This window comes from Salvelinus alpinus, chromosome 19 (assembly GCF_045679555.1).
Source record: "Salvelinus alpinus chromosome 19, SLU_Salpinus.1, whole genome shotgun sequence".
Taxonomy (NCBI): Eukaryota; Metazoa; Chordata; class Actinopteri; order Salmoniformes; family Salmonidae; genus Salvelinus; species Salvelinus alpinus.
In genome coordinates this window covers 45044207-45069530 of record NC_092104.1, presented here as the reverse complement: position 1 = coordinate 45069530, position 25324 = coordinate 45044207, and the positions used below count along the sequence as shown (strand labels likewise).

General features: G+C 45.0%; 1 protein-coding gene across 9 annotated transcripts in view; it reads left to right on the top strand.

The window, feature by feature from the left end:
- LOC139545734 (acetyl-CoA carboxylase 2-like) overlaps positions 1–25324 on the top strand; it is a 42567-nt gene that overhangs the window by 13235 nt on the left and 4008 nt on the right. For 3 of the 9 annotated variants that reach the window (XM_071353819.1, XM_071353818.1, XM_071353827.1), the window contains 46 exons: positions 1108–1217; positions 1516–1626; positions 1832–2041; positions 2263–2433; positions 2855–3016; positions 3124–3287; positions 3616–3766; positions 3885–3988; positions 6746–6827; positions 7020–7165; positions 7302–7452; positions 7577–7711; positions 8026–8172; positions 8471–8659; positions 9338–9438; positions 9547–9635; positions 9747–9871; positions 10187–10300; positions 10492–10605; positions 10696–10785; positions 10880–10998; positions 12210–12233; positions 12803–12943; positions 13346–13448; positions 13763–13873; positions 14121–14177; positions 14657–14698; positions 14824–15039; positions 15227–15382; positions 15602–15805; positions 16080–16235; positions 16334–16456; positions 16616–16885; positions 17541–17638; positions 17989–18109; positions 18238–18348; positions 19495–19638; positions 19922–20042; positions 20257–20353; positions 20732–20828; positions 21051–21186; positions 21498–21675; positions 21824–21948; positions 23435–23589; positions 24763–24933; positions 25188–25324. In XM_071353819.1, coding sequence (XP_071209920.1) covers positions 1108–1217; positions 1516–1626; positions 1832–2041; positions 2263–2433; positions 2855–3016; positions 3124–3287; positions 3616–3766; positions 3885–3988; positions 6746–6827; positions 7020–7165; positions 7302–7452; positions 7577–7711; positions 8026–8172; positions 8471–8659; positions 9338–9438; positions 9547–9635; positions 9747–9871; positions 10187–10300; positions 10492–10605; positions 10696–10785; positions 10880–10998; positions 12210–12233; positions 12803–12943; positions 13346–13448; positions 13763–13873; positions 14121–14177; positions 14657–14698; positions 14824–15039; positions 15227–15382; positions 15602–15805; positions 16080–16235; positions 16334–16456; positions 16616–16885; positions 17541–17638; positions 17989–18109; positions 18238–18348; positions 19495–19638; positions 19922–20042; positions 20257–20353; positions 20732–20828; positions 21051–21186; positions 21498–21675; positions 21824–21948; positions 23435–23589; positions 24763–24933; positions 25188–25324 — 6079 coding nt within the window. The remainder of the gene's footprint in view (positions 1–1107; positions 1218–1515; positions 1627–1831; positions 2042–2262; positions 2434–2854; positions 3017–3123; positions 3288–3615; positions 3767–3884; positions 3989–6745; positions 6828–7019; positions 7166–7301; positions 7453–7576; positions 7712–8025; positions 8173–8470; positions 8660–9337; positions 9439–9546; positions 9636–9746; positions 9872–10186; positions 10301–10491; positions 10606–10695; positions 10786–10879; positions 10999–12209; positions 12234–12802; positions 12944–13345; positions 13449–13762; positions 13874–14120; positions 14178–14656; positions 14699–14823; positions 15040–15226; positions 15383–15601; positions 15806–16079; positions 16236–16333; positions 16457–16615; positions 16886–17540; positions 17639–17988; positions 18110–18237; positions 18349–19494; positions 19639–19921; positions 20043–20256; positions 20354–20731; positions 20829–21050; positions 21187–21497; positions 21676–21823; positions 21949–23434; positions 23590–24762; positions 24934–25187) is intronic. The other 6 variants (XM_071353822.1, XM_071353820.1, XM_071353821.1 and 3 more) reach the window with 6 other exon arrangements.

The following is a 25324-nucleotide window of genomic DNA, read 5'->3' as shown; positions in this document are numbered from 1 at the left end:
GCTGACATGCACTGTCAACTGTGGGACCTTATATAAACCAGTGTGTGCCTTTCCAAATCATGTCCAATCAATATAATTTACCACAGGTGGAATCCAATCATGTTGTAGAAACATCTCAAGGATGATCAATGGAAACAGGATGCACCTGAGCTCAATTTCGAGTCTCATAGCAAAGGGTCTGAATACTTATGTAAATAAGGTATTTCTGTGTGTTATAAATTTGTAAACATTTCTAAACCTGTTTTTGCTTTGTCTTTATGGGGCATTGTGTGTAGAATGATGAATATTTTTATTTTATCCATTTTAGAATAAGGCTGTAACATAACAAAATGTGGAAAAAGCCATGCATGTCTACATTTTAGGTTTCTTGGAAAGCTGTGCGTGCTATTATGTGATACAATGTCAATACTTGTTGCATTTACAACTTGTCTATCATCAGCTGTTTTCAACCAGTGTATGGCTGTGGGTTGACTGCATTATTTGAACGGAATGTTGGCATATTGGCAGTTATTGAAACTATTCTGGAATAATTTCTCTAAAGTTGTCTGGCTAGCTAGCAAATAAATTGTTCAAATTCATTATTTTACTATGTCTTATCACAGCACTGGCAAACCATGGTTGACCAAGTCCCTGACCAAAATGGCTGACCTTTTATCCCATCATAAGAAGGTTCATTTCCATTCTAGTTCCTAATTCTATGATTTTGGAGATTGTTCAAACCGTCACCATCTTGGTGTTTTAATTTGTAGATTGGGAAATGCGGATTGGGAGAAGGTGTCCTTCCTGGTTAGACGGCGTTGACGTGGGGGGTGGGCGGCTGCATTTGAAATTTGTGTTGCGGCGTGGTTACATGGTTTTGAAGATTATTCTAATGTGCCTACACAGCCTATTGTTTATCTCTGTCATTAGTGTATTTGAATAATGCGAGGTCTCGTGTTGTATCACATCAGGCCGTGATTGGGAGTCCCGTAGGGCGGCGCACAATTGGCCCAGCGTCATCCAGGTTTGGCCGGAGTAGGCCGTCATTGTAAATAAGGATTTGTTCTTTACTGACTTGCCTAGTTAAATAAAGGTTAAATATATATTTTTCTCCTGCCTGTGCTCTAGGTCTGAGAGTAGACTGGACAGAGGACGACCAGAGGCTGGGCCACGTGATTAGCGTGCCTCCGGAGGTCTACGTGCACGGCTGCGTGCGCGACGTTGACGATGGACTGGCGGTAAGCAGCTCCACGCCATCACCCACGCCAGCACTAACGCTGAAACCAGAGACAACCTTTTCTAGGCATTCCCTCTGTATGAAATAATGCCCCTTTTTTTAAAGATGTCCGAAACACTATATTTCAAAGTACTTTTCCCAGAGAAAATGAAATACGGCCGCTATTCGGTTACAAACCAAGGTTCATGAACAGTGGAGCAAACTGAAGAAATGCGTTGGTTTTATACAGTAAAATTTGATTTTAAGGATAGGGTTGCTGAATATCCTTTCATTTTCAATGTGCTTTCTCCTTTTTAAAGGGAGCAGAGAGAATTGGCTACCCGGTGGTGATAAAAGCGTCAGAAGGAGGAGGGGGCAAGGGTATCCGGAAGGTGGACAACGCTGAGGACTTTGCCAGCTTCTTTAGACAGGTCTGTGTCGTCGCACTGTTAAACCACACACCTGTATGCTGATTCTCATTGCTGCTGGGGGACGTAGTTTCCCGTGACCACAATCAGGAAATGAATTGTGCGACTTGGTGTTGCCTTCGACAATGTTTAACGCAGCGTATCTGCTTGTGTGGTTGAACTTAGTAAATTATCTAACAACAATCATGTGACGGATCCCCATCCTCAGGTGCAGGCGGAGGTGCCCGGCTCGCCCATCTTCGTCATGCAGCTGGCCCAGCATGCCCGTCACCTGGAGGTCCAGATTCTCGCCGACCAGTACGGCAACGCCATCTCCCTGTTTGGCAGAGACTGCTCCATCCAGCGGAGACATCAGAAGATCATTGAGGAGGCCCCAGCCACCATAGCATCTTCCACCACCTTCGAGCACATGGAGCAGGTGAGACACAGAGGGGCTTTCCTCATCTTTAAATTCTCCACTTTGACATTTAGATACTTTTCTCTGTCATTTCCAATTCAATATTTCATTTGAACAGTAAAAGTGTTAGGGCATGCAATGGAAAATGTTTCAGAATGGAATGCCTTTCCCTGTTTCAGTCTGTTTTCTTTCGTTTGGTGCCGAATGAACATGAGCCCTCTCTCTCTCCCCCCCCATGTCAGTATGCAGTGCGGCTGGCTAAGATGGTGGGCTACGTGAGTGCAGGCACTGTGGAGTACCTCTTCTCTGAGGACGGGAGCTTCCACTTCCTGGAGCTCAACCCCCGTCTGCAGGTGGAACACCCATGCACAGAGATGATCGGAGATGTCAACCTGCCCGCCGCCCAGCTCCAGGTACGCTTCAGCCAGAGGTCAGGGGTCACACCCTGGCTATCACAGCCTCGGGGTTTAATCTTTGACTTAGTCAATAGTCGCATTCCAGGTTATATTTTTCCGCAGTCTCAGTAAAATTGCTATGTCATATTAATGTGGTTGAGATGTTATGTTTTTACCTTTTTCTTAACTGACTTGCCTAGTTAAATACAAATTCCTATTTTCAATGACGGCCTAGGAATAGTGGGTTAACTGCCTTGTTCAGGGGCAGAACAACAGATTTGTACCTTGTCAGCTCGGGGATTTGAACTTGCAACCTTTCAGTTACTAGTCCAATGCTCTAACCAGTAGGCTGCGCTGCCGCCCCATGTTCTGGAATCCCTAGGGACTGATTGGGGATAGACCATGTTGGGCCTAACTGGGTCAATTTCCTTTGTTGTAGATAGCCATGGGGATCCCCCTCCACAGGATCAAAGACATTCGCGTGCTGTATGGAGAGACCCCTTGGGGGGACACCACCATCAACTTTGAGGCCCCCGACTGTGTCCCCAGTCCCCGGGGACACGTCATCGCGGCCCGCATCACCAGCGAGAACCCAGACGAGGTGCGCATTCTTAAGTCTACAGGCATGGCCGGCCATATTCTAAACAAGCGATGGCATGGGTTCTGTAGGCTCACAACTTGCCCGTCCTCTCTCCTTGTAACTCGCAGGGCTTCAAGCCCAGCTCGGGCACGGTGCAGGAGCTCAATTTCCGCAGCAGTAAAAACGTGTGGGGCTACTTCAGCGTGGGGGCTGCTGGGGGTCTGCATGAGTTTGCTGACTCCCAGTTCGGCCACTGCTTCTCCTGGGGGGAGAACCGAGAGGAGGCCATTTCGTGAGTTTTTCCTTACCTTGTTGTGCCGTAGACTAGACTATCAGTGCTTCCGATGATGTTTCTATCGACCCCTAGCCCCTACTTCCTAGCCACTCCTGGAGACCTGAGAGGATTGGATTGGTGGAAGCAACAATTCCACCCGGCCAACCAGAAGGCAAGGTGAAGCTATTATCGTAAGACTTTTCCAATCCTCAGATCTACAGGAGGGACTAGGGTGTATGGGTTAGGCCCAGTTCCGTTTGGAATGCAGCATGAGTTAATGGTGTGTGTTGGTGTCTTACTGTACCTGGGTGGTGATAGTGGTGGTGGTTACTGTGTGGTGGTGCAGGAACATGGTGGTAGCCATGAAGGAGCTGTGTATCCGGGGGGACTTCAGGACTACGGTGGAGTACCTCATCAAGCTGCTGGAGACAGAGAGCTTCAGGAACAACGACATCGACACCGGCTGGCTGGATAATCTCATCGCTGATAAAGTTCAGGTAGAGGGCACCCTTGTGAAGTATGAATGTGAATCTTAACCATTTCAATCCTGTAAATCTACAGTTTGTGAAAACAAATCTTCTAACGTGCTTGTGTGTGGCGTGTTTTCCCCCGAAGGCAGAGAGGCCAGACACCATGCTGGGCGTTGTCTGTGGGTCTTTACACGTGGCGGACGCCAGCTTCAGGAAGAGCATGTCTGACTTCCTGCACTCACTGGAAAGGTATCCCTACTACTTTACTTTACTGACTTTATTGTCCCCTTGGGGACATTTTGTCGCAGTGTCATGTACACGTTTAAATAATAAAACAAATTGACAATACAACTTTCATAACAGTTACATACCAATAAAAAGAGACTAGCCTGCTGGCCTTACTGAGTCGATAGGAACATTAGCCCGAGCTATTTAGGAGGGATATCACACCTGGCACAAATGATTGCCTAGTTGTGGTTTTCCTGCTGAGGGGTGCCCTATGCCTGCCCCCAGAGGGGAGTAGTTCAAAGTCCGGGTACAGGGGGTGGCTTGGGTCTAAAATGATTTTGTGAGCCTTGCAGAGGGCCCTGACCTTAAAGATCTCCTCCAGGCCTGTCTTTGACTCCATGTACCTTGCTTACTGTGGCAGCATATTTCTCTGGCTGACAGTGGCATTGCCAAACCAACAAACAATACAAAAAGTTAAAACCCTCTCATTGAAAGATTTGTAAAACAGAGTCCGTATAGTCGTCTACATTGAAAGATCCCAGCGTTTTGAGAAAGTACAGTCTGACTCTTTTTGTAGATCAGGTCTGTACATTTACTCCACTGAAGCTTATTGTCCAAGAGGACACCCAGATATTTGTATTTTTTATGTTCTGACCTCTGATAGATGTTGCAGAGGTAGGTGTTGTTCGCTTCCTGAAGTCGACGCACATCTCTTGGGTCTTGTTGGTATTGAGGACCAAGTGTGATTCGTCACACCACTCTACAAAGTCATTTAGGACCGGGCCATGCTATTCCTCGTCATCATGCAACAGGCTGATCAAGGCAGTGTCATCAGTGAACTTAACGAGGTGTCTGTCAGGATGGGAACTAGTACAACTATTAGTGTACAGGAGTGGGGACAAAACACATCCTTGAGGAGAGCCTGTGTTGGTGGTGTGTATGTCTGACACGTGGGGACCTACTTTGACCCGCTGTGACCTCTGGCTCAGGAAGTCCAACAGCCACACAACCAGGCAGAAGAAAAGTAAACAAACAGAACTCTGACATGGGATTTGGCACCCTCTAGATGTCTATAGACCATGTTGAGGAGTGTAAGAATGGCATAATCAACTCCGCTGCTGGGCTGATCTAACTAGCTGAAGGCCTAAAAACAAAAAAGAGAACCATTTTAAAATATACTGTGTCCGTAAAATATGTACAGTTGAAGTCGGAAGTTTACACACACTTAGGTTGGAGTCATTAACTTGTTTTTCAACAACTGCACATTTCTTTTTAACAAACTATGGTTTTGGCAAGTTGGCTAGGACATCTACTTTGTGCATGACACAAGTCATTTTTCCAACAATTGTTTACAGACAGATTATTTCACTATCACAATTCCAGTGGGTCAGAAGTTTACATACACTAAGTTGACTGTGCCTTTTTAAACAGCTTGGAAAATTCCAGAAAATGATGTCATGGCTTTAGAAGCTTCTGATAGGCTAATTGACATTTGAGTCAATTGGAGGTTGAACAGAGGTTGTATTTCAAGGCCTACCTTCAAACTCAGTGCCTCTTTGCTTGATATCATGGGAAAATCAAAAGAAATCAGCCAAGACCTCAGATAAAAGTTTGTAGACCTCCACAAGTCTGGTTCATCCTTGGGAACAATTTCAAACGCCTGAAGGTACCACGTTTATCTGTACAAACAATAGTACGCAAGCATAAACACCAAGGGACCATGCAGCTGTCATACCGCTCAGGAAGGGGACGCGTTCTGTCTCCTAGAGATGAACGTACTTTGGTGCGAAAAGTGCAAATCAATCCCAGAACAGCAAAAAACCTTGTGAAGATGCTGGAGGAAACAGGTACAAAAGTATCTATATCCACGGTAAAACGCGTCCTATAATGACATAACCTGAAAGGCCGCTCAGCAAGGAAGAAGCCACTGCGCCAAAACCGCCATAAAAAAGCTGACTACGGTTTGCAATTGCACATGGGGACAAAGATCTTTTAAACTCAGATTCACAATTCCTTGCGTACTATTGTTTGTACAGATGAACGTGGTACCTTCAGGCGTTTGAAATTGTTCCCAAGGATGAACCAGACTTGTGGAGGTCTACAATTTTTTTTTCTGAGGTCTTGGCTGATTACTTTTGATTTTCCCGTGATGTCATGCAAAGAGGCACTGAGTTTGAAGGTAGGCCTTGAAATACATCCACAGGTACACCTTCAAATGACTCAAATGATGCCAATTAGCCTATCAGAAGCTTCTAAAGCCATGACATCATTTTCTGGAATTTTCCAAGCTGTTTAAAGGCACAGTCTACTTAGTGTATGTAAACTTCTGACCCACTGGAATTGTGATACAGTGAATGATAAGTGAAATAATCTGTCTGTAAACAATTGTTGGAAAAATGACTTGTGTCATGCACAAAGTAGATGCCCTAACCGACTTGTCAAAACCATAGTTTGTTAACAAGAAATTTGTGGTGTGGTTGAAAAACGAGTTTTAATGACTCCAACCTAAGTGTATGTAAACGTCCGACTTCAACTGTACGTATTTTACACACAGTGTGTTTTAAAATGGTTATCTTTTTTTGTTTTTAGTCCTTCAGCTAGTTAGATCGTCTATCTACCATATTTCTTACACCAATCCTATGCTTTTAAATCCTTGGCGGGGAGCGAACACCTCTGTAAGCAGCAAGAGAATCTCAATGTCTCCCTATCCTGTCTTATTACTGTAATGCTTGTTCTATGTACTTTTCTAAATCCAGTATGTGAAATGTCTTCTTGTAGAGGCCAGGTGCTGCCTGCAGCCAGTCTGCTGAATACTGTTGATGTGGACCTGATCTACGAGGGGGTCAAATACTGCCTCAAGGTAGGAGGACCTGATATTACACCTCTCTCATTCTCTGTCATGACTGAACTTCCTCATTCTCTCAGGGACAAATCCTAACCAGTCAAGGTTTCACTTAGTCGCCCATTGACATCAGTGCATGACTAAGTGAAAATGTGTCTTAAGAGGAAGTTATCAACCAATTCAACCCCAACTATGTTTTATGACTGACAGGTAGCTCGCCAGTCCCCCACTACGTACGTCATCATCATGAACGGCTCGGACATCGAGATCGACGTCCACCGGCTGAGCGACGGCGGGCTCCTCCTCTCCTACAACGGCAGCAGCTACACCACCTACATGAAGGAGGAAGTGGACAGGTGAGACTTCCTGTTCATCTCAAATCCGAATGGATGGATGGACTGGCCATTAAGTCGATACTTTCTAAATGGTCATAATTTGTCTCACTTGGGAGTTGATGCTCCGTCATGAACGTATGCCTTTGTAACCCTCTAGCTACCGGATCACTGTTGGCAACAAGACGTGTGTGTTTGAGAAGGAGAGGGACCCCACGGTGCTGAGGTCGTCCTCTGCTGGTAAACTCCTGCAATACCTAGTGGAAGATGGAGGCCATATCTGCGCCGGGAACTCGTATGCGGAGATCGAGGTGAGCAGAGGGTTCCATGAGAACATACTGTATGTTTACCAGTTTGGGTATGACAATTTAGATCCTCATTAGATTGGTAGTGTGTGTGTGAGCACATGGACTGACTTCTGCGTTATGGTTGCAGGTGATGAAGATGGTGATGACGCTGACGGTGGTGGTGTCGGGCTGTGTCCACTATGTGAAGAGGCACGGGGCGGTGCTGGAGCCTGGCTGTGTGGTGGCCAGATTGGACCTGGATGATCCCAGCAACATCCAACCAGCAAGTCACCCATTCACCAACTTCTATACAACTCTGGCAACCTATCCCCTATATACTGCACTTGGCCTATATAGGGAACAGGGTGCCATTTCGGACACAGCCTTTAATACAGCTATTATAGGAGGCAGCCTTTTTAGGAAATATCATGTAATACGATACAAATCACATAGTACAAAAAAATGATGCTATACGTTTAAAACATACGTCATGTAAATCGCACGCCTTCGGTCAGTCAATCGCAGGGTGGCTTGGTGGTCAGGTCCACATTTGGAGGCTGTTTTTATCCGAACCCTATCTTCCTGTGCATCTCCTAGGTGGAGCTGAACACGGCCTCCTTCCCGGCCCAGCAGCCACTGCCCATCGTGGGGGAGAAGCTCCACCAGATCTTCCACATGGTCCTGGAGAACCTGGTCAAGGTCATGGCCGGCTACTGCCTCACCGAGCCCTACTTCAGCAACAAGGTGAGGGCCTCCACCCACTGCAGCTGTGCAGCGCGTACCAATACAGTGGCTTACTGCGTTATTCTAGTTCGTCGTTATTAGCAGACGATCAGATCTCACAACATCCCAAAGAAGTGCTTTAAGTTCTCTGAAACCACATCATTCTTGGATGATTTCTATAAAGACGTGTATGGAACGCAGGCAATAGAATGGCATGCCTTGTGCACAGTGTCGAATAGGGATGTCGGTCAAGCTGTGGGACGGGGGTGTGATATTGGGGGGTGTGATGGCAGCATGTCCCCCCCCCTCCTGCCTGCAGGTGAAGAAGTGGGTAGACACCCTGATGAAGACCCTGCGGGACCCCTCGCTGCCCCTGCTGGAGCTCCAGGAGTTAATGACCAGCGTGGCCAGCCGCATCCCGCCCAGCGTCGAGAAGGCCATCCGCAAGGTCATGGCCCAGTACGCCAGCAACATCACCTCGGTGCTCTGCCAGTTCCCCAGCCAGAGGGTGGGTGACTTAGCCTTAAGCTATAGCTAACGCTCAAAGTATCTGAAACTTTTCTAATGGTGTGTATTTGAATCAGGGGTTGGAACCGGTTCAGGGAACAGAACCGAAAACTGGAAAATAACTATTTTTTGAAGAACGAAAACAGAACTGGGAACGAAGTTCCTCCATATTAGCCACTAGTATATAGGAATCTAGTAGTATATAAATAATTATGGAATTCAGTGAAGTAATGTTCGGCCTACTGCTAATATCCTAAACGCATTATAATGCAAGTCATATCGTGAAGCCCAGCGCTTCAAGCCAAGCCTCCTCCGTGCCCGCCCGTCTCTTTCGCTCTCTCCCCACCCTGCAGAATTTCAGTCGCATCTCCGCCCAGCACTTGTCTGTATGAGTCAAGCATGTAAACAACTAGCTTTCCCGGTCTATAGAGCAGTTTTCTATCTCCACTGATTGGTGGAGTAATTTAATGCGCAAAATGTAAAAACTGTTGCTTTTTGTAGTTAAAGGAACAATATACACGGGTACCCTTTTTTCTGGTTCAAACCGGTTCAGGACTTTGTTATGCTGGTCAGAACAGTGGAACGAAACGATTGGAAAATAAGTTTGGTTCCAACCCCTGATCTGAACCCAGGTCTGCTCTACAGTACACTTGGTGAATTGGTTTCCCATCCATTTCAGATTGCCTGTATCTTGGACAGCCACGCAGCCACCCTTCAGAAGAAGGCCGACCGGGAAGTGTTCTTCATGAACACTCAGAGTATCGTCCAGCTGGTGCAGAGGTCGCACTTCTCTTATTTCATTATCTGAATCATCCCTCCATGACATGTACGACTTCAGATAGGATGTTGGATTTGGATTGTAATAGTGGGTGGATGAATTTGTCACAGGTACCGCAGTGGAATCCGAGGATACATGAAGTCTGTGGTGCTGGATCTGCTCAAGTGTTACCTTCAGGTGGAGATGCAGTTCCAACAAGGTGATTTGGTGTGTCACTGTGGATATAATCGAGACAATATCCTGCTGTTTATGACTTCTTTTATATCGCGGTGATGCATTGTATGGCCAATTTTTGTTTTTGTGTGAACAGCTCACTACGACAAGTGTGTGATCAACCTGAGGGAGCAGTACAAGCCTGACATGACCCCTGTGCTGGAGAGCATCTTTTCTCACGCTCAGGTCTCCAAGAAGAACATCCTGGTCACCATACTCATCGTAAGGCTACTCTCTCTCTCTCTCTCTCTCTCTCAGCTAAACACCCACAGCTTCGTGTCCACTTGATGAATAACAATGAAATGAAGCTTAAACATAAATTCAATAAAAAGGAAACTGCATTGCGCTAATGTTTTTGCTTTTTTGGAGGGGTCAACCAACGCTGGATAATGAAACCACACTTTTTTTTAAAAGTGTAATTTTTTCAGTGTTAACACTGCAGTTTCCCTTCATTGGCAATTGATGGTGACGGGGACATGTTTCAAGACTCACCAATGCTAATAGGGAGTGTGCTGTGTGTACCCTGGTGACGTTTAGGATCAGCTGTGTGGGCGGGACCCCACCCTAGCAGACGAGCTGATGGTCATCCTGAACGAGCTCACACAGCTCAACAAGATGGAGAACTCAAAGGTGGCACTGCGTGCCAGACAGGTACGTTTCGCAACCGTTTGTACTGAATTATGTTTTCGCACAGCGGAGTGTACCGTTCTTCGACATTCTAAGACCCCCAGTCAGTCTGGTAAGATGGTAGATATTATTCACTTAGATGGGCACTACATATTGTAGTTTAGTAGCTTCAAAACAACATTCTGAATATTGATGGACAAGTGTGTATTTTGCAGGTTTTGATCGCTTCCCATCTGCCCTCTTATGAACTGAGGCACAACCAGGTGGAGTCCATCTTTCTGTCTGCCATCGACATGTATGGACACCAGTTCTGCCCAGAGAACCTGAAGGTGAGCGTCACGATTTTTCCAAAACAGCATTTTTTTGTTTGTTATACTTCCGTAAGATCCGAAGGATAATATGTCTTTACTCCTCGGCAGAAACTCATCCTGTCTGAGACCTCCATTTTTGACGTCTTGCCCAATTTCTTCTACCACACTAACCGGGTGGTGTGCATGGCTGCCTTGGAGGTGAGCAAAGTGAACAGCATATAAACCTGACATGGCTTCGTCCTGATGTAGATTTGAGCTAAAATGTTCGCCTACCGTGGTCCCCTACCTATAGGTGTACGTGCGAAGGGGCTACATTGCTTACGAGCTGAACAGCCTCCAGCATCACCAGTTGCAGGACGGGACGTGTGCCGTAGACTTTCAGTTCATGTTGCCGTCGTCCCACCCCAACAGGTACCCAGCCACCGCAGACACCAGTTCTCTACCAGCGTCACAAAGCAGCTCTACAACAAACGTAACCTACAATGTCCCAACTCTGGAGTTGCCACTTTCAATACAAGGCGTCCATAGCTGCCACTATCCCTGGTAATAAAGTCTGAGTTGAGATGGAAGGGACAGGGTGGGCGCAATTTGAAATAGACAGGAAAGACTGTTAGTTTACAACCTAAAGTTACAACTGTGCCATTATGATAACTGTGTTGTTAATGAAAAGAAAGTTGGTTATATTTAGTTAGCTAATTTACTTTTCACCACAAGGATTTGAATTATTCTCAAGCGATGGGAATGGAAATCTTTTGTGTATTTGTTAGTGAATGAGCCAATCGTTGTATTTTATACTTTTTTTTTTGGTTGGTATGTCTTTATGCCATTTCTCTGCAGTCCAGTTTTTCTCTGGTTCTCATTGATTTGCTCCTGTTTCCCATTTCTCCCCATCAACAAGCGAGAGATTCACCCGAGTGATTCACTCAGCGCGCGCCAACACGTAATCCACTCAACTCTACATGCTCAGCATCTCTGAGAACGTGTTGCTCAATCTCTATACTGAGAGCACTAATAGGGCCTGTAAAACCCTGGTCATGGTACAGTCTGTGTGCTGTTTCCTTTTGTGTAGAGCAGTAGATCATCTTCTGACACCCCCATAACCCTCTCCCCTTTGGGACAAGCCCTTCAATGTAATCGTTTCTCCACTGCCATTTTGGGGCAAACCGTCAGACGTAAGTAAACTATCGAAATGGACTCTCGATGCCAAAGCTCTAATTCCATAAACCAGGAAACTGACTTCCTTTTTTGTTTAAAAAATTTCTTACGGGTTTTTTTTTTAAAGGAGATTTTCACAGTTGTGAAAATTCAATTCACTGAAAGTCAGGCCCAATTGCAAAGGATTGACTTTCGGCTTTCCCCTCTGCTCTATTCTGTCTTGTTAGAAGTCAGGTTTTGTAATTGCAACTTGATAAATCACAATGGATCTCAATCACATCCAGTAGTTAAAATAAAATTACCCATTTGCTGCTTTTAACATTTTAACTTCAGAATGGTTTTTCATGGTCATTATTAATGTGCAAAGCTAGAGTATGCCATCAAGTGCTTTGAAACTAATAAGAATGCATTGTGGTCAAGGTTGATCATCCACTGCTTACATTCACCTGTCAATGATCTGATTTCAGAGGGAGCAGCCCTACTCTGAACAGGTAGAGTACAGCTCCTCCTTCCAGGCAGCCTGCCACACTGTCTGGCTCCGTCTGTGTATGTCTCCTAGCAATGCATGGCTGAATGCGCTGTTTTTCTCTTCCCCCATCTTTAAAAAAAAACACAAACCTCTGCCGAAGGACTCCTCCAACACGTCCTTCCTAATTTATATTCTTCACATTTTTTTTGTTTTTGTTGCCTTTCTCAACTTTCATAGAGATGTAGCTTTTGAGAAGCATATGTACTTTGTCTGACCTACTGTTTGCAATGTGTGTTTTTAAACCCTTTTTTTTGTGACAAAAAGCACATTCTATATTCTCCAGTTGCATATTTGACCCTCATAGGCCACTATAGTAATCTGCCACGCCTCTTTCAATCAACCATAGTCAGTTATACACAATCAGTCTGTTCATTTCAAACGTATTATCAAACAAAACATGTCTAGAAAACAAAGATATTGCTGTCTGTTATGCTTTGTGGAAAGAAAACAGGTACAGTATGCTATACCATTGCTCCCAGTGCTCACCCCAACCCTACCCAGGAGTCACCAGTGTGTCGTCCCTTCCCTCAGGTTGGCGATGCCGGTGAACAGTGTGGGACAGTTTGAGATGAGGCGGCAGGGTAGCGAACTCTTCCTAGATGGGGCGTTCTCTCCCCCCTGTCAGCGCATGGGAGCCATGGTGGCCTTCCAGTGTTTCGAAGACTTCAAAAGGTAAAAAAACACAGATCAACTCTTGGATGTCTGGTAATATGGGGTAATAATAAGCCTTGTCCGAGACCTGAGGCGCGTTCAACTAGGCTTGTTTGCAGCGAACATGTTGCCACAATTTCAGTTGAACGATTTGAATGAACATTCCAAAATGTTACGGTGAAACATCAAACGGCTACTTTTTTTGTAAGGATTACTGTGGCTTACTAGCGACAATATTCAAACTGTAAACGACTTAGCTATTCCTACTAAATATACCAGAAAGTCTGTGGCCACTTGATTCATTTTAGTGGCAGTTTAGACCCGAAACAGACATTTACGTTCGCGGCACACAATCTTCTCAGACTGTTAGCGAACAGTCGCGGCTAACACAAAACAAATGGAATATTGGGTGTGTGTGTGCAGGAACTTTGATGAGGTCATCTCCAGTTTTGCTGACCCGCTCCTGGAGAGCCCGCTTTTCCCCGAGGCCTGCTCCAATCAGTTCTACGAGGAGGATAACTGCAAGGTGACCGTGTGATGGGATGGTGTTAGAGGCTTTATGGAATTGTTGCTTCTGGGGGTGCTCTCAAGCCACAAGGGGTCTACTAAATGGACAGAAATATTGTCGATAAAATACCTCCATTAGAACGACAACAAAAATATATTGTTTGCCTAAAACGAACCATTTGTTTAATTAGATAAGAACTGAATATTATATAATATTGATATCTTTGCATATGAACTATACAGCTACAATCTGATTTTTTTTTTTTTGGTATACGAGGTGAAGGCTGACATTTCTCACTAAGCTGTGATTGATTATTTCCCCGTGCTCTCCAGCAGAACAAGAAGGAGAACCCCATCCACATCATCAATGTGTCCATCAAGTCGGCGGACACAGAGGATGACGATACCTTGGTCACAGCCTTCGCTGCCTTCGCCCAGTCTAAGGTCAGCAGCACGGTTCATCCCACCAAACTCTCACAGTGTAATTGTGTCGGGGCTTTTTTCCTCATAGGGGTGAATCCTAGCTTCTGCTCAACGTTGAATTTCAACTTAGTCTCCCATTTGACCTCAACACAGGATTAAGTGAATATTTGACTTAAGTGGAAGTTAGGATTCCCTTTCATTATTATCCCAGTATGTCCTATGATTTCTGCACTAGGATTATACTTGATTTGATCATTTCTTATTACAGAAAGTGTTACTCTTTGAGCACGGCATCCGAAGGATCACGTTTTTAGTCGCACAGAGGGTAAGATGTTTCTACGAGACCGTTTTGAAATAGCCTCCTAATCTCGCAAGCTTCCATTCTGTTACATGGAATCCATGTAGCGAAACGGATTGTAAGCTCGCGAGATCGAGATGGTCATACGAGGCTACATCTTGAAAAATCCCTTTGCTGTTGTTGAATACGACTGTGAATAGTGCTCTGTCATCTCTTAATATTAAACTGATTTGACTTACTATTAACTTAATTTGAATCTACTTTGGATTTACTATTAATATCCTATTAACTTAATATTAACTTACTATTAAACTATGGCTAATAAAAGCAGGGTCGTTTCCATTAGTGCACACCGCAGCAAAGCGTTTTGCAAAAGAAAACGAAAACGAGCATTTCTTATTGGACAACTTCAGGTAGTCCCTCTCTGTTTCCGTCAATTTTCTTCCTTTTGGTGCCTAATGAATACGACCAACATGAATCTAATTTTCCTCTTTGATTTTTACCAGAGGGAATTTCCCAAGTTCTTCACTTTCAGAGCCAGAGACGGGGTAAAAAAACAACTTCTTTACAATTATTTTTTTTTAACAATAACTAGACATTTGTTATACATGAACAGCCTTAAAACACTAGTAAACCCACTCGCTCTCCACCTGTGTGCGTGTCTCTCTCCCAGTTTCAGGAGGACCGTATCTACAGGAACCTGGAGCCTGCTCTGGCCTTCCAGCTGGAGCTGAACCGCATGCGTAACTTTGACCTGACGGCCGTGCCCTGTGCCAACAGCAAGATGCACCAGTACCTGGGTGCCGCTCGCGTGCAGGGGGGCGCTGAGGTCACAGACTACCGCTACTTCATCCGAGCCATCATGCGCCACTCTGACCTCATCACAAAGGTACGGGGGGGGGAATAAATGCCCACACGAGCGCAAGAGTGCAGGGGTGGAAGGAGGCCCCTTACAAAAAGGGTGTTAAAAATACATGTATTGATTTTGCTCCCTTACATTGAAGATAAATCATTTGTGTCTTGCTTGGAATATTACTTTTCGCTCAAAACGCTAGCACCCCTTTCTCTCTGTCCAGGAAGCGTCATTTGAGTACCTACAGAACGAGGGTGAGCGTCTTCTCCTGGAGGCTATGGATGAGCTGGAGGTGGCCTTCAGCAACACCAAATGGCGCACCGACTGCAACCACATCTTCCTCAACTTTGTCCCGACCGTCATCATGGACCCCTCCAAGGTCCGTGTGCCTCTGCTCTCTGTGCTGTTGGCTCCTCCTGGACAAGGGATTTTGATGACAATCCATCAACTTAAAGGGGGCTATATAAAAAATATTTGTAAAAAGCATATTGTTTGCCAAACACAAAGGATTGTGGGGTTTCATGAGCTAGTTAAAGTGATCAATGTTATATCATGTGTATATGAACTACAGTATGTCTTGCCACTCTCTGTCCTGTAGATTGAGGAGTCTGTGCGCTCCATGGTGATGCGTTACGGCAGTAGGCTGTGGAAGCTCCGGGTGCTCCAGGCCGAGCTCAAGATCAACATCCGGCTGACGCCCACTGGGACCGCCATCCCCATCCGTCTGTTCCTCACCAACGAGTCCGGCTACTACCTGGACATCAGCTTGTATAAGGAGGTCACAGACCCCTCAACGGGACAGGTAGGCCGATCAGGAAGAGCACTTATAAACCGGCACGCAGGCTGGGATCAGCTCACTGACACAGATTGGTGCATGACGCACAGCCAGAGAAAGTGTTGAATTAGCAGTGCAGCAGGGTCTACAATTTGCTAAACGCTTCACAGGTTATTCCTGAAGACTATATGGATGCTTCACAAATCATTTAGAAACACTTCTTTCTATTTCAGTTTCTCTATCCGTTCGATGCAATGAGCTGCAGCTGACAACTGACCTCCGTCTCCCCTCTGACCTCTAGATCATGTTCCAGTCGTACGGGGACAAGCAGGGCCCTCTGCACGGCATGCTCATCAACCATCCCTATGTCACCAAGGACCTGCTGCAGTCCAAACGCTTCCAGGCCCAGACCTTGGGCACCACCTACGTCTACGACTTCCCAGAGATGTTCCGACAGGTGGGGTTCCTCTCTCTCTCTTTTTGACACTTGACCCTTTTTAACTGCAGGGACTTTGTTTGTTTTTTATCTGTTTTTTTACCTTTTGTGTCTCATAGGCCCTCTTTAAGCTTTGGGGTCCGGGGGACAGCTACCCTAAAGACGTGCTGATGTGCACCGAGCTGGTGCTGGACCCGCATGACCGACTGGTGCAGATGAACCGCCTGCCTGGGGACAACGAGGTAGAGCACATAGCGTGCTCACGTGGATTGGAACGACAACATATTCTAGTGTTACAGAGACGAGCAGGGCCATCTTTGTTTTAAAACCCCCTATGTTGTCCTGAAACCCCCCCTGGCAATCCTGAATACTCTACTTGGCTCTCTATCCCTCTCTCCCAGGTGGGAATGGTAGCCTTCCGGATGCGGATGAAGACGCCAGAGTATCCCGAGGGCCGCGATATCATCGTCATCTGCAACGACATCACCTACATGATTGGCTCGTTCGGGCCCCAGGAGGACCAGCTGTTCCTGCGGGCGTCGGAGATGGCCCGGGCTGAGGGCATTCCACGCATCTACATCTCAGCCAACAGCGGGGCGCGCATCGGCCTGGCCGAGGAGATACGACACATGTTCCAGGTTGCCTGGACCGACCCCCAGGACCCTTACAAGGTGACTTATCACCAGTCACTACTTAACAGTAGATTCTACAGTGTACGTAAGACCTTTTTTACAAGGACTGTTCAGTTGAGCACCTGCTACTGCGTTGTCTTCAGTGGCCTTGTAAAAAGGTCTTTGGGTGCAGGGTTTTGACTTGTAAGGGCATACCATGCGACCATGTACTTTATTTTAGTCTACTTGGTGCATATTTTCTTAACTCTTCTTGAACTGCACTGTCGGTTAAGGGCTTATAAGTAAGCATTTCACGTTAAAGTTTACACTTGTTGTATTCGGCGTATGTGACAAATAAAGTTTGATTTGAAAAGTGGGGAAAAACACTCGCTGGAAATGGTCATTAGAAATGTAATTGATTTGCAGCAGCAGAGGTCACTGCAATGCAAATTACTTTTCTAAATTTTGACTTAATGTTATTTCTTCCGTCTGTGTGACACTGGCAAAGCTGATTTGTTACCATGTGCTGGCGGCATGGTCTACTGTGTCGGGCAACCTGACTGGTGGTTTGAGAGTGGGTGTGATTGATTTTCTCTGTGGGGCATAATGGCAAGGTGTAATCCTGTTGTAACCTCTTATCAGCCTCTACACAGACATGCCCTGTTTCTGTGTCAGCCCACTTTCTTGGAACTGATGACTGTTTGTTTGTCTCTAGGGTTTCAAGTATCTGTACCTGACGCCCCAGGACTACACCCGCATCAGCTCCACCAACGCTGTCCACTGCCACCACGTGGAGGAGGGCGGAGAGTCCAGGTGGCGCACGCACGCCCTTCACCTGAGGAGTATACAACCAAAGCAGGATCAATTAGTTAGCCAGCTGACTTTGAAAAGCAACCAGTATAACTATTGATTTGATGGGACATTTTTTTTTTTAAATGCTCAACTTAGTCTAATTGAAAAGACAAATCTATACCCATTTTCAAGCTTATCTTGAAATATCAAAAATATTATGGCAGGTCATCCGGCTAACTCCTTGAACCTGCTTTGTAGTATACCCCTCTGGTGCTAGTCACCCTTATCAACTAGCACAGCTAACAAAGACAGTGTGGTATCCCAGAGGTTCGCTGACTCTCTCTCTCCCCATCCCGTCGACTGGACTCCAGGTACATCATCACTGACATCATAGGGACCGAAGACGGTCTTGGGGTGGAAAACCTGAGAGGATCAGGTACCATCGCCGGGGAGTCTTCCAAGGCCTACGACGAGATCATCACCATCAGCATGGTCAGGAGGACACACACACACACACACACACATCTCTTTGTCTGGTGTTAGGCATAGCATGCCTCGTGGCTTATCTAACGACCTGGGTTATGTTGAAGCCATGGTACTGTATGTCCTGGGTACTGCAGGTGACGTGCCGTGCCATTGGGATCGGGGCTTATCTAGTGCGTCTGGGGCAGCGGGTCATCCAGGTGGAGAACTCCCACATCATTCTGACCGGGGCTGGAGCCCTCAACAAGGTATGTCTCTGTCCCGTCTGCTTGGATTCATCATGCGTTTTAGAACTCTGAGACTTACACAAGAAGTAAACACAGGCCCACTGTTAGGATAACTATGGAGCCCGTATGTTCAAAATAATATATGAAAATATGTTTTTTACCTAAAATACCCCTCTAACCCTCATACTACCAACATAATTTACATACATGGGTATGTAAACTTGGGTCATTTTGACAAGCAACAATCGTCAATTAACTTGATAATAATTAAGACCTCATTAAACATAAATAATGTTATCAGATTTTTTTCAAATATCAAAACTGACTTATTTTAGCCAAATTTAGTTAATTTGTTAACCACATTAGTACTAAAAAGCTAATTTACCATTTGACTGTAGTATCATTTTGTTTTTCAGAATTTTGAAGTAAATATTCATTTTGACATAATGAGCTAAAAAAACGACTGCATTTTAAAGGGGCGGTACATCAAAAATGTAAATATACATAATTTTATTGACAGTGTTTAATCCATTGATCATGAGACAATTACCAAAAATATGGCTTAATTTTATTTATTTACTTATCGCGAAGCCAGCATTAGCATCGCTTCTAGTGAAACAATGGGAGTGGTAGGGCCTATGGTAAGATGTTTCTAAAAGCATGCCCAAATCCTCAGTCACTTCAAACCAAATGTTATAGCAACCAAAACACCTTAAAAAGTTGCACATATAGAATTTTGGAGGATATTATAGGAATTCTGGTATTTATAAAATATTTCCCTGTAGAATAACTATGGATAACTTATTTTTATGTCTCCAGAGAAAGCTATATTCAAATAAAGGTCCTATTTATCAAATGACTATCGGCGGATTAGGTGTTTTTGGCCCCAAAGGTCATTTTTAAGTCCATATTGATACAGAAACACTAAACAATTATTTAGATTGGTTGAGAACAAGTTGATTGACAAAGTCATGAAGAATTGAATAAATCACCTTTGGGCTATGATCAAAAATATGACTCGTGTCAAAATGACCCCGGTCAGTAGTATGACGGTTAAGGAGAAGTAGTGAAACCTATTTTAAACCGTTATAACTGCAATGTACTATAATCCTCTGGATATGTGAAGTGTTTCCATTGTCCTTGACAGTGAAGCTGTTGTCGTTACAGGTTCTGGGTCGAGAAGTGTACACCTCCAACAACCAGCTGGGAGGCGTCCAGATCATGCACAACAACGGAGTGACGCACACCACGGTGCCCGATGACTTTGAGGGCGTTTTCACTATCCTGCGGTGGCTCTCCTATATGCCGAAGGTACATTAGAAAAAGAGGAAGACCAGATCGGACCCCATATTCATAAATATTCTCAGAGATGGAGTGCTGATCTAGGATCACATCCCCTCTGTCCATGTTATCATATTCATTATGATCTAATGGACAAAACTGATCAGAGATCAGCACTTACTCTGAGACGCCAATTTGGCAAGACAGCCCAAACAGATCTCGGACCAGGCTGAAGATGTCTCGTAAGAGGTTTAACTCAGCCGACTAACCCCCAGATAGGAGTTGTCAGAACATTGTTCTACTCTGATTTCAGACCAAGCACTCTCCGGTGCCGGTGATACCACCCAAGGACCCAGTGGAGAGGGAGATCGAGTTCACCCCCACGAAGGCTCCCTATGATCCCCGCTGGCTACTGGCCGGGAGGCCCCACCCCAGTGAGACACACTCTGCAGCATACATAACCCTCTTAACTCTGCCCAGATTCTATTTCCCCCAGCCCCTGAGTGGATAGACATGGCTATGTCACCCAGTGCAGTGTACTGAATATTGAATTAAATAAAATCCAACTTTTTAAAAGTGCATAAAAAAAAAAAGTGCAATACACTGTACATATTGCTGTCATAGACTATTTTTGTATGTTGTGTTTAGCTGTAAAAGGAGCCTGGCAGAGTGGATTTTGTGACCATGGCTCGTTCATGGAAGTGATGGGGTCTTGGGCCCAGACAGTAGTGGTGGGCAGAGCCAGGTGAGTGTACTGTATAGACACACACACACGCACACGCAATATAAATGCTTACAGAAGACATATGGGTAACAATTTCTTAAAACCTGCAGGTACAATGCATTATGATGCAGTTTTAATACATTCATGCATTTTAAGACTAGTCATGAGCATGTTTGACCTCGTTACGTCTTATCTCATAATGACCCTTACTAAATATCAGTCATTTCGAGTCAGTTGATACATGGAGCGAGAGACATAACATTTGAATTATATTCAATTATGAAGGCTCATAGATGATTATAACAGCTTGTTCAGCGTTATACCTGCAGGATATGGAATCACTGAGATGTAGTAGTTCCGAAGGCAGACTGCCAACTAATTTGTAACGCAACACCACAGGTTAGGTGGGATTCCCCTTGGCGTCATCGCTGTGGAAACACGCACCGTTGAGGTGGCTATCCCGGCCGATCCAGCAAACTTGGATTCTGAGGCCAGAGTGAGTGGGCTTTGTGTCCTCCATTATATGTTGTGTTCTTGTGCCGTATGCCAAGGTGACATGTTAGTAAACCATCATGAATTAAGTTTTGATGCCTTTGATCATTTTCGAAAAGGGAAACATGATCTGACAAGGTAATGCAGACTCATTCGACACCTGCAACAGAGTTTAACATCCCTCTGTGTGTGTCTCGCACTCACTCTCACTCACACACTCACTCAGCTGGTGCAGCAGGCCGGCCAGGTGTGGTTTCCGGACTCTGCCTTCAAGACGGCCCAGGCCATCCGTGACTTCAACCGTGAGCGGCTGCCTCTGATGGTGTTCGCCAACTGGAGAGGCTTCTCCGGGGGAATGAAGGGTACTGACTGGCCAACCTGGGATCAAATACTATTCAAAATCATTTCAAATACTGTATCTGTGCTGGATTGAGTTTGCCTGTTGCAATGGGACTACTAGGACATCTCAAGTCATGCTCACCTGGCACTCCAGCCAGACTAAAGCAAATGCTCGACGCATTTGTAAGATTTCAAATAGTATTTGAACCCGAGTCTGATATTGACTGGAAAACCCCCACTACAACACAGCGTTTTTTTTCTTCTTCAAAATCTCAAAACAATATTGTAAATATTGGTGTTACCACAACTGCAAGTCCGTTTTTATTTCTCTCAGACATGTACGACCAGGTGCTGAAGTATGGGGCCTATATCGTGGACGGCCTGCGTGAGTTCCGCCAGCCTGTGTTGATCTACATCCCGCCGCACGCCGAGCTGAGGGGGGGATCCTGGGTGGTGATCGATCCCACCATCAACCTTCTGTGCATGGAGCTCTACGCAGACAGAGAGAGCAGGTGGGCCTTTTTTTAACATGGCAGGGCAGCTTCTCTCCAGAGCCAATGTGAATGAGCTGCTCTCTTACTCCTTTCCCTCTACTCTCTCTCATCCCCCTTTCCCTGTTGTCTCATCTCCACCACTCTCCCCTTCCCTCTCCCTGTCAAGGGGTGGTGTGCTAGAGGCAGAGGGAACTGTGGAGATCAAGTATCGCAGGAAGGACCTGTTGAAAACCATGCGCCGGATCGACTCGGTCTACGCCGGTCTGGCTGAACAGCTTGGTAAACAGCCTGGTAAACTCTTACAACAGTACCTGTAGTTCCACCCATATGTACGATAGACATCGTGTTTTCTTTTTAGTTAGCATTGTTAAAATAAAAAAATCTAAAGGTCACGAACAGTCAATCGTGTTTTTGAAGTTCTGATATTTGAAGGAAACCATATCAAAGTATGAACAGTGACTGTTGCCTCTACGTTGATAAAGTGTGATCATAAAGTTACTGGTCCCCTCCCCCATGTCAAACACTTGGATTCAGGAGGCGGGATTATTAAGGGGATAGTGACATCACTCTTTTTTTTAATACACCAATGGTAACATGATATTCTCGTACCTAATTTAAATGAGTACAGCCTTTTAACCAACGTCAGAGAAGGTGTGTTTGCAGAGAGGTGTGGTTTATATAACTTCTCTATAGCTTCTCTACTGGTGCCAAAATTCGACTGTAGGGTATCAGCAAATCTAATTTAAAGTTTACCCTATTCATCTATGGCAAAGATACTTAAATGTTTCCCCTTTCATCTGTGTCTGGCTAGTTACTGGCTAGCTATGTCTTCAGCCAACTTGGAACATAAGGGGGAGGGGGGGGTCGTTCAAAACTCGGGACGCAGTTGTGAAGTCCGCACATCTGTCTGTGATGCATCACAAGAGACATGCTAAACGGGAGATGTATACTTTATGTCCTGGTAGTTAGCCATGAGAGAAAGTACTTTTCAGAACTACTGTCCAGGACCTTTAAAGTTTTGCCATGTCCAGTGGTGTAAAGTACTTAAGTAGTACTTTAAAGTATTTTTACTTAAGTAGTTTTTTTTAGGTATCTGTACTGTACTATTCATATTTTTGACTTTTACTCCACTACAATCCTTTAGAAAATAATATACTTTTTACTCCGTACATTTTCCTTGAAACCAATAGTACTTGTTACATTTCGAGTGCTTAGCAGGACAGGAAAATTGTCCAATTCCCACACTAATCAACAGAACATCCCTGGTCATCCCTACTGCCTCTGATCTGGCGGACTCACTAAACACACATTTTTCATTTGGAAATGATGTCTGAGTGTTGGAGTGTGCCCTGGTTATTCGTAAATTTCATAAAAACAAGCAAATCGTGGCGGCTGGTTTGCTTAACATAAGGAATGTGAAATTATTTACTTTTGATATATTTAAAACCAAATACTTTTAGACTTTTACTCAAGTAGTATTTTACTGGGTGACTTTCACTTTTACTTGAGTCATTTTCTATGAAGGTATCTTTTTACTTTTACTGTTTGTACATTTTCCAGCAGTGCTAGAGTCACAGGGGTTCGACAACCATTCAGAAAACAGCTGGGTCGTGTTCATTAGGCACCAAACGATAGGAAACGGGGCAAGACTTCCTGGACTTGGGCAATAATAAATGCTAATTTTCAGCTTTCCATTGCAAAATGTTTTTAAACATCTTTAATTCTGTGTCCTAATGAACATGGAGGAGACATTGGTTAATACATTTTGACTGGCCAGGTACACCGGAGCTGACAGACAAACAGCGGCGGGACCTGGAAGCCAAGCTGAGGGCCAGAGAGGAGTTCCTGCTGCCCATCTACCACCAAGTGGCAGTGCAGTTTGTGGACCTCCACGACACCCCTGGTAGAATGCACGAGAAGGGAGCCATCACGGTAAAAAAAAATCCTCCCTTTGTGTTTTACAACAACACTTTGTGTTATGATCGGGGTTGGAACCCCCAAAAATTCAAATCGTTTCGTTCTGAATGGAACCCACATTTAAATTCCTTTCCACTGTTCCGACTAGCAAAATAAAGTTCTGAACCAGTTTGAAAACAAAAGTTACAAGTTTATATCGTTCCTGTCTTATTTTTTTTACATTTAGCTCAACATAAAATTACTTCACCAATCAGTGCTGATAGAGCAGCTTGCTATGGAGCGGGCAAGCTATAGTTGTTTACATGCAACTATAGCGAGATGCGACTGAAATTTTGCGGGTGGGGAGTGAGAGATGGTGGAGGAGGCTTGGCTTGAAGCTCTGGGCATGTTGTTATGACATGCATTATCTGAATTAGGCACACAAAATTATACCAACAGAAGAGCGGCTTTTATGAAGGAACTTTGAATGTCCTTGAACTTCCAAGAGTTGGCTTAACGTTGGACCAGAGCTAGCTGCCTAACCTTTTTTTAGTTAATAAATCCAATGTGGAATGTGATAACTATAGTATCCTTAACTAGTATTGAAAAAGTGAATCCATTCTTCTCTAATTAAAAATCTCTCTTCCTAATTTCTGAATCACGTTTGTAATGTACTACAGTACATTAGTAGCTACTACAGTAGCCTATGCTTCGGAGGGGGAGGGGGCAGGTAGCCACAGCTGGCAGGCAGACAGTGGAATACATTTCTGAGTGACAGCGTGAGGGCTTTGCATAGGTGCGCTTTGTTGCATTTTTTGGGGTACTGGAAAAAACGCCGGAACATAAAATAACTTTATTAATTCTTTTAAAATGACAGTTCTGTTTCGGAACAGTGTAGATCGCTTTCGTTCTGATTCTGTTCCTTGAAAGATTCCGTTATTGTCCGTTTTTTGGTTCTGTTCCCTGAACTGGTTCCAACCCCCAGTTGTGATAGTCAATCAAACAATGGAAGGTGCCAGAACAAACCCTGGAAAGCTAAATAAAGTTCAATGAGACCTCAAAGGGTGTACATGGGCAGACAGGAGGAGATGAATGTGTGATGCCCGGTCCCATTCTCCACACCTGCAATGGGGCAGGGGCATTAGTGTCCCTCACTCTATGGTCTATGTAACCTGATGGTGGTCTATGTAACCTGGTGGTCGCATGCAGGACATCCTGGACTGGAAGAATGTGCGGAGCTTCTTCTACTGGCGTCTGCGGCGCCTCCTGCTGGAGGGCGTGGTGAAGTGTGAGGTCCTGCAGGCCAACCCAGAGCTGAGTGACGGACACATCCAGTCCATGCTGCGCCGCTGGTTTGTGGAGACAGAGGGCACGGTCCAGGTATGGATGTCACAACGTAATGGCTCTTCATGTGATACAAGCAAGGTTATCCTATTGTAATGGAGTACCCCTGTCTGAAACATGTAATCCCAATTGTCACCCTCGGAACATTTGAGTTATTTTTGGTCCAGTGTTTAAGACGTTGGGTTACTGCGTGGGGGACCCAGGTTCGAATCCCACTGGTTACACAATCTATTCCAATCCATGGTGTGTAGACATTTTTTTTAGAGTTAGGTTCTGTGCTTAATTTCCAGGCGTACCTTTGGGACAATAACAAAGCGGTGGTGGAGTGGCTGGAGAAGCATTTGGCCAAAGAGGACGGCACACGATCCGCCATCAGAGAGAACATCAAGTACCTGAAGAGGGACCACGCCTTGAAACACATCCGCAG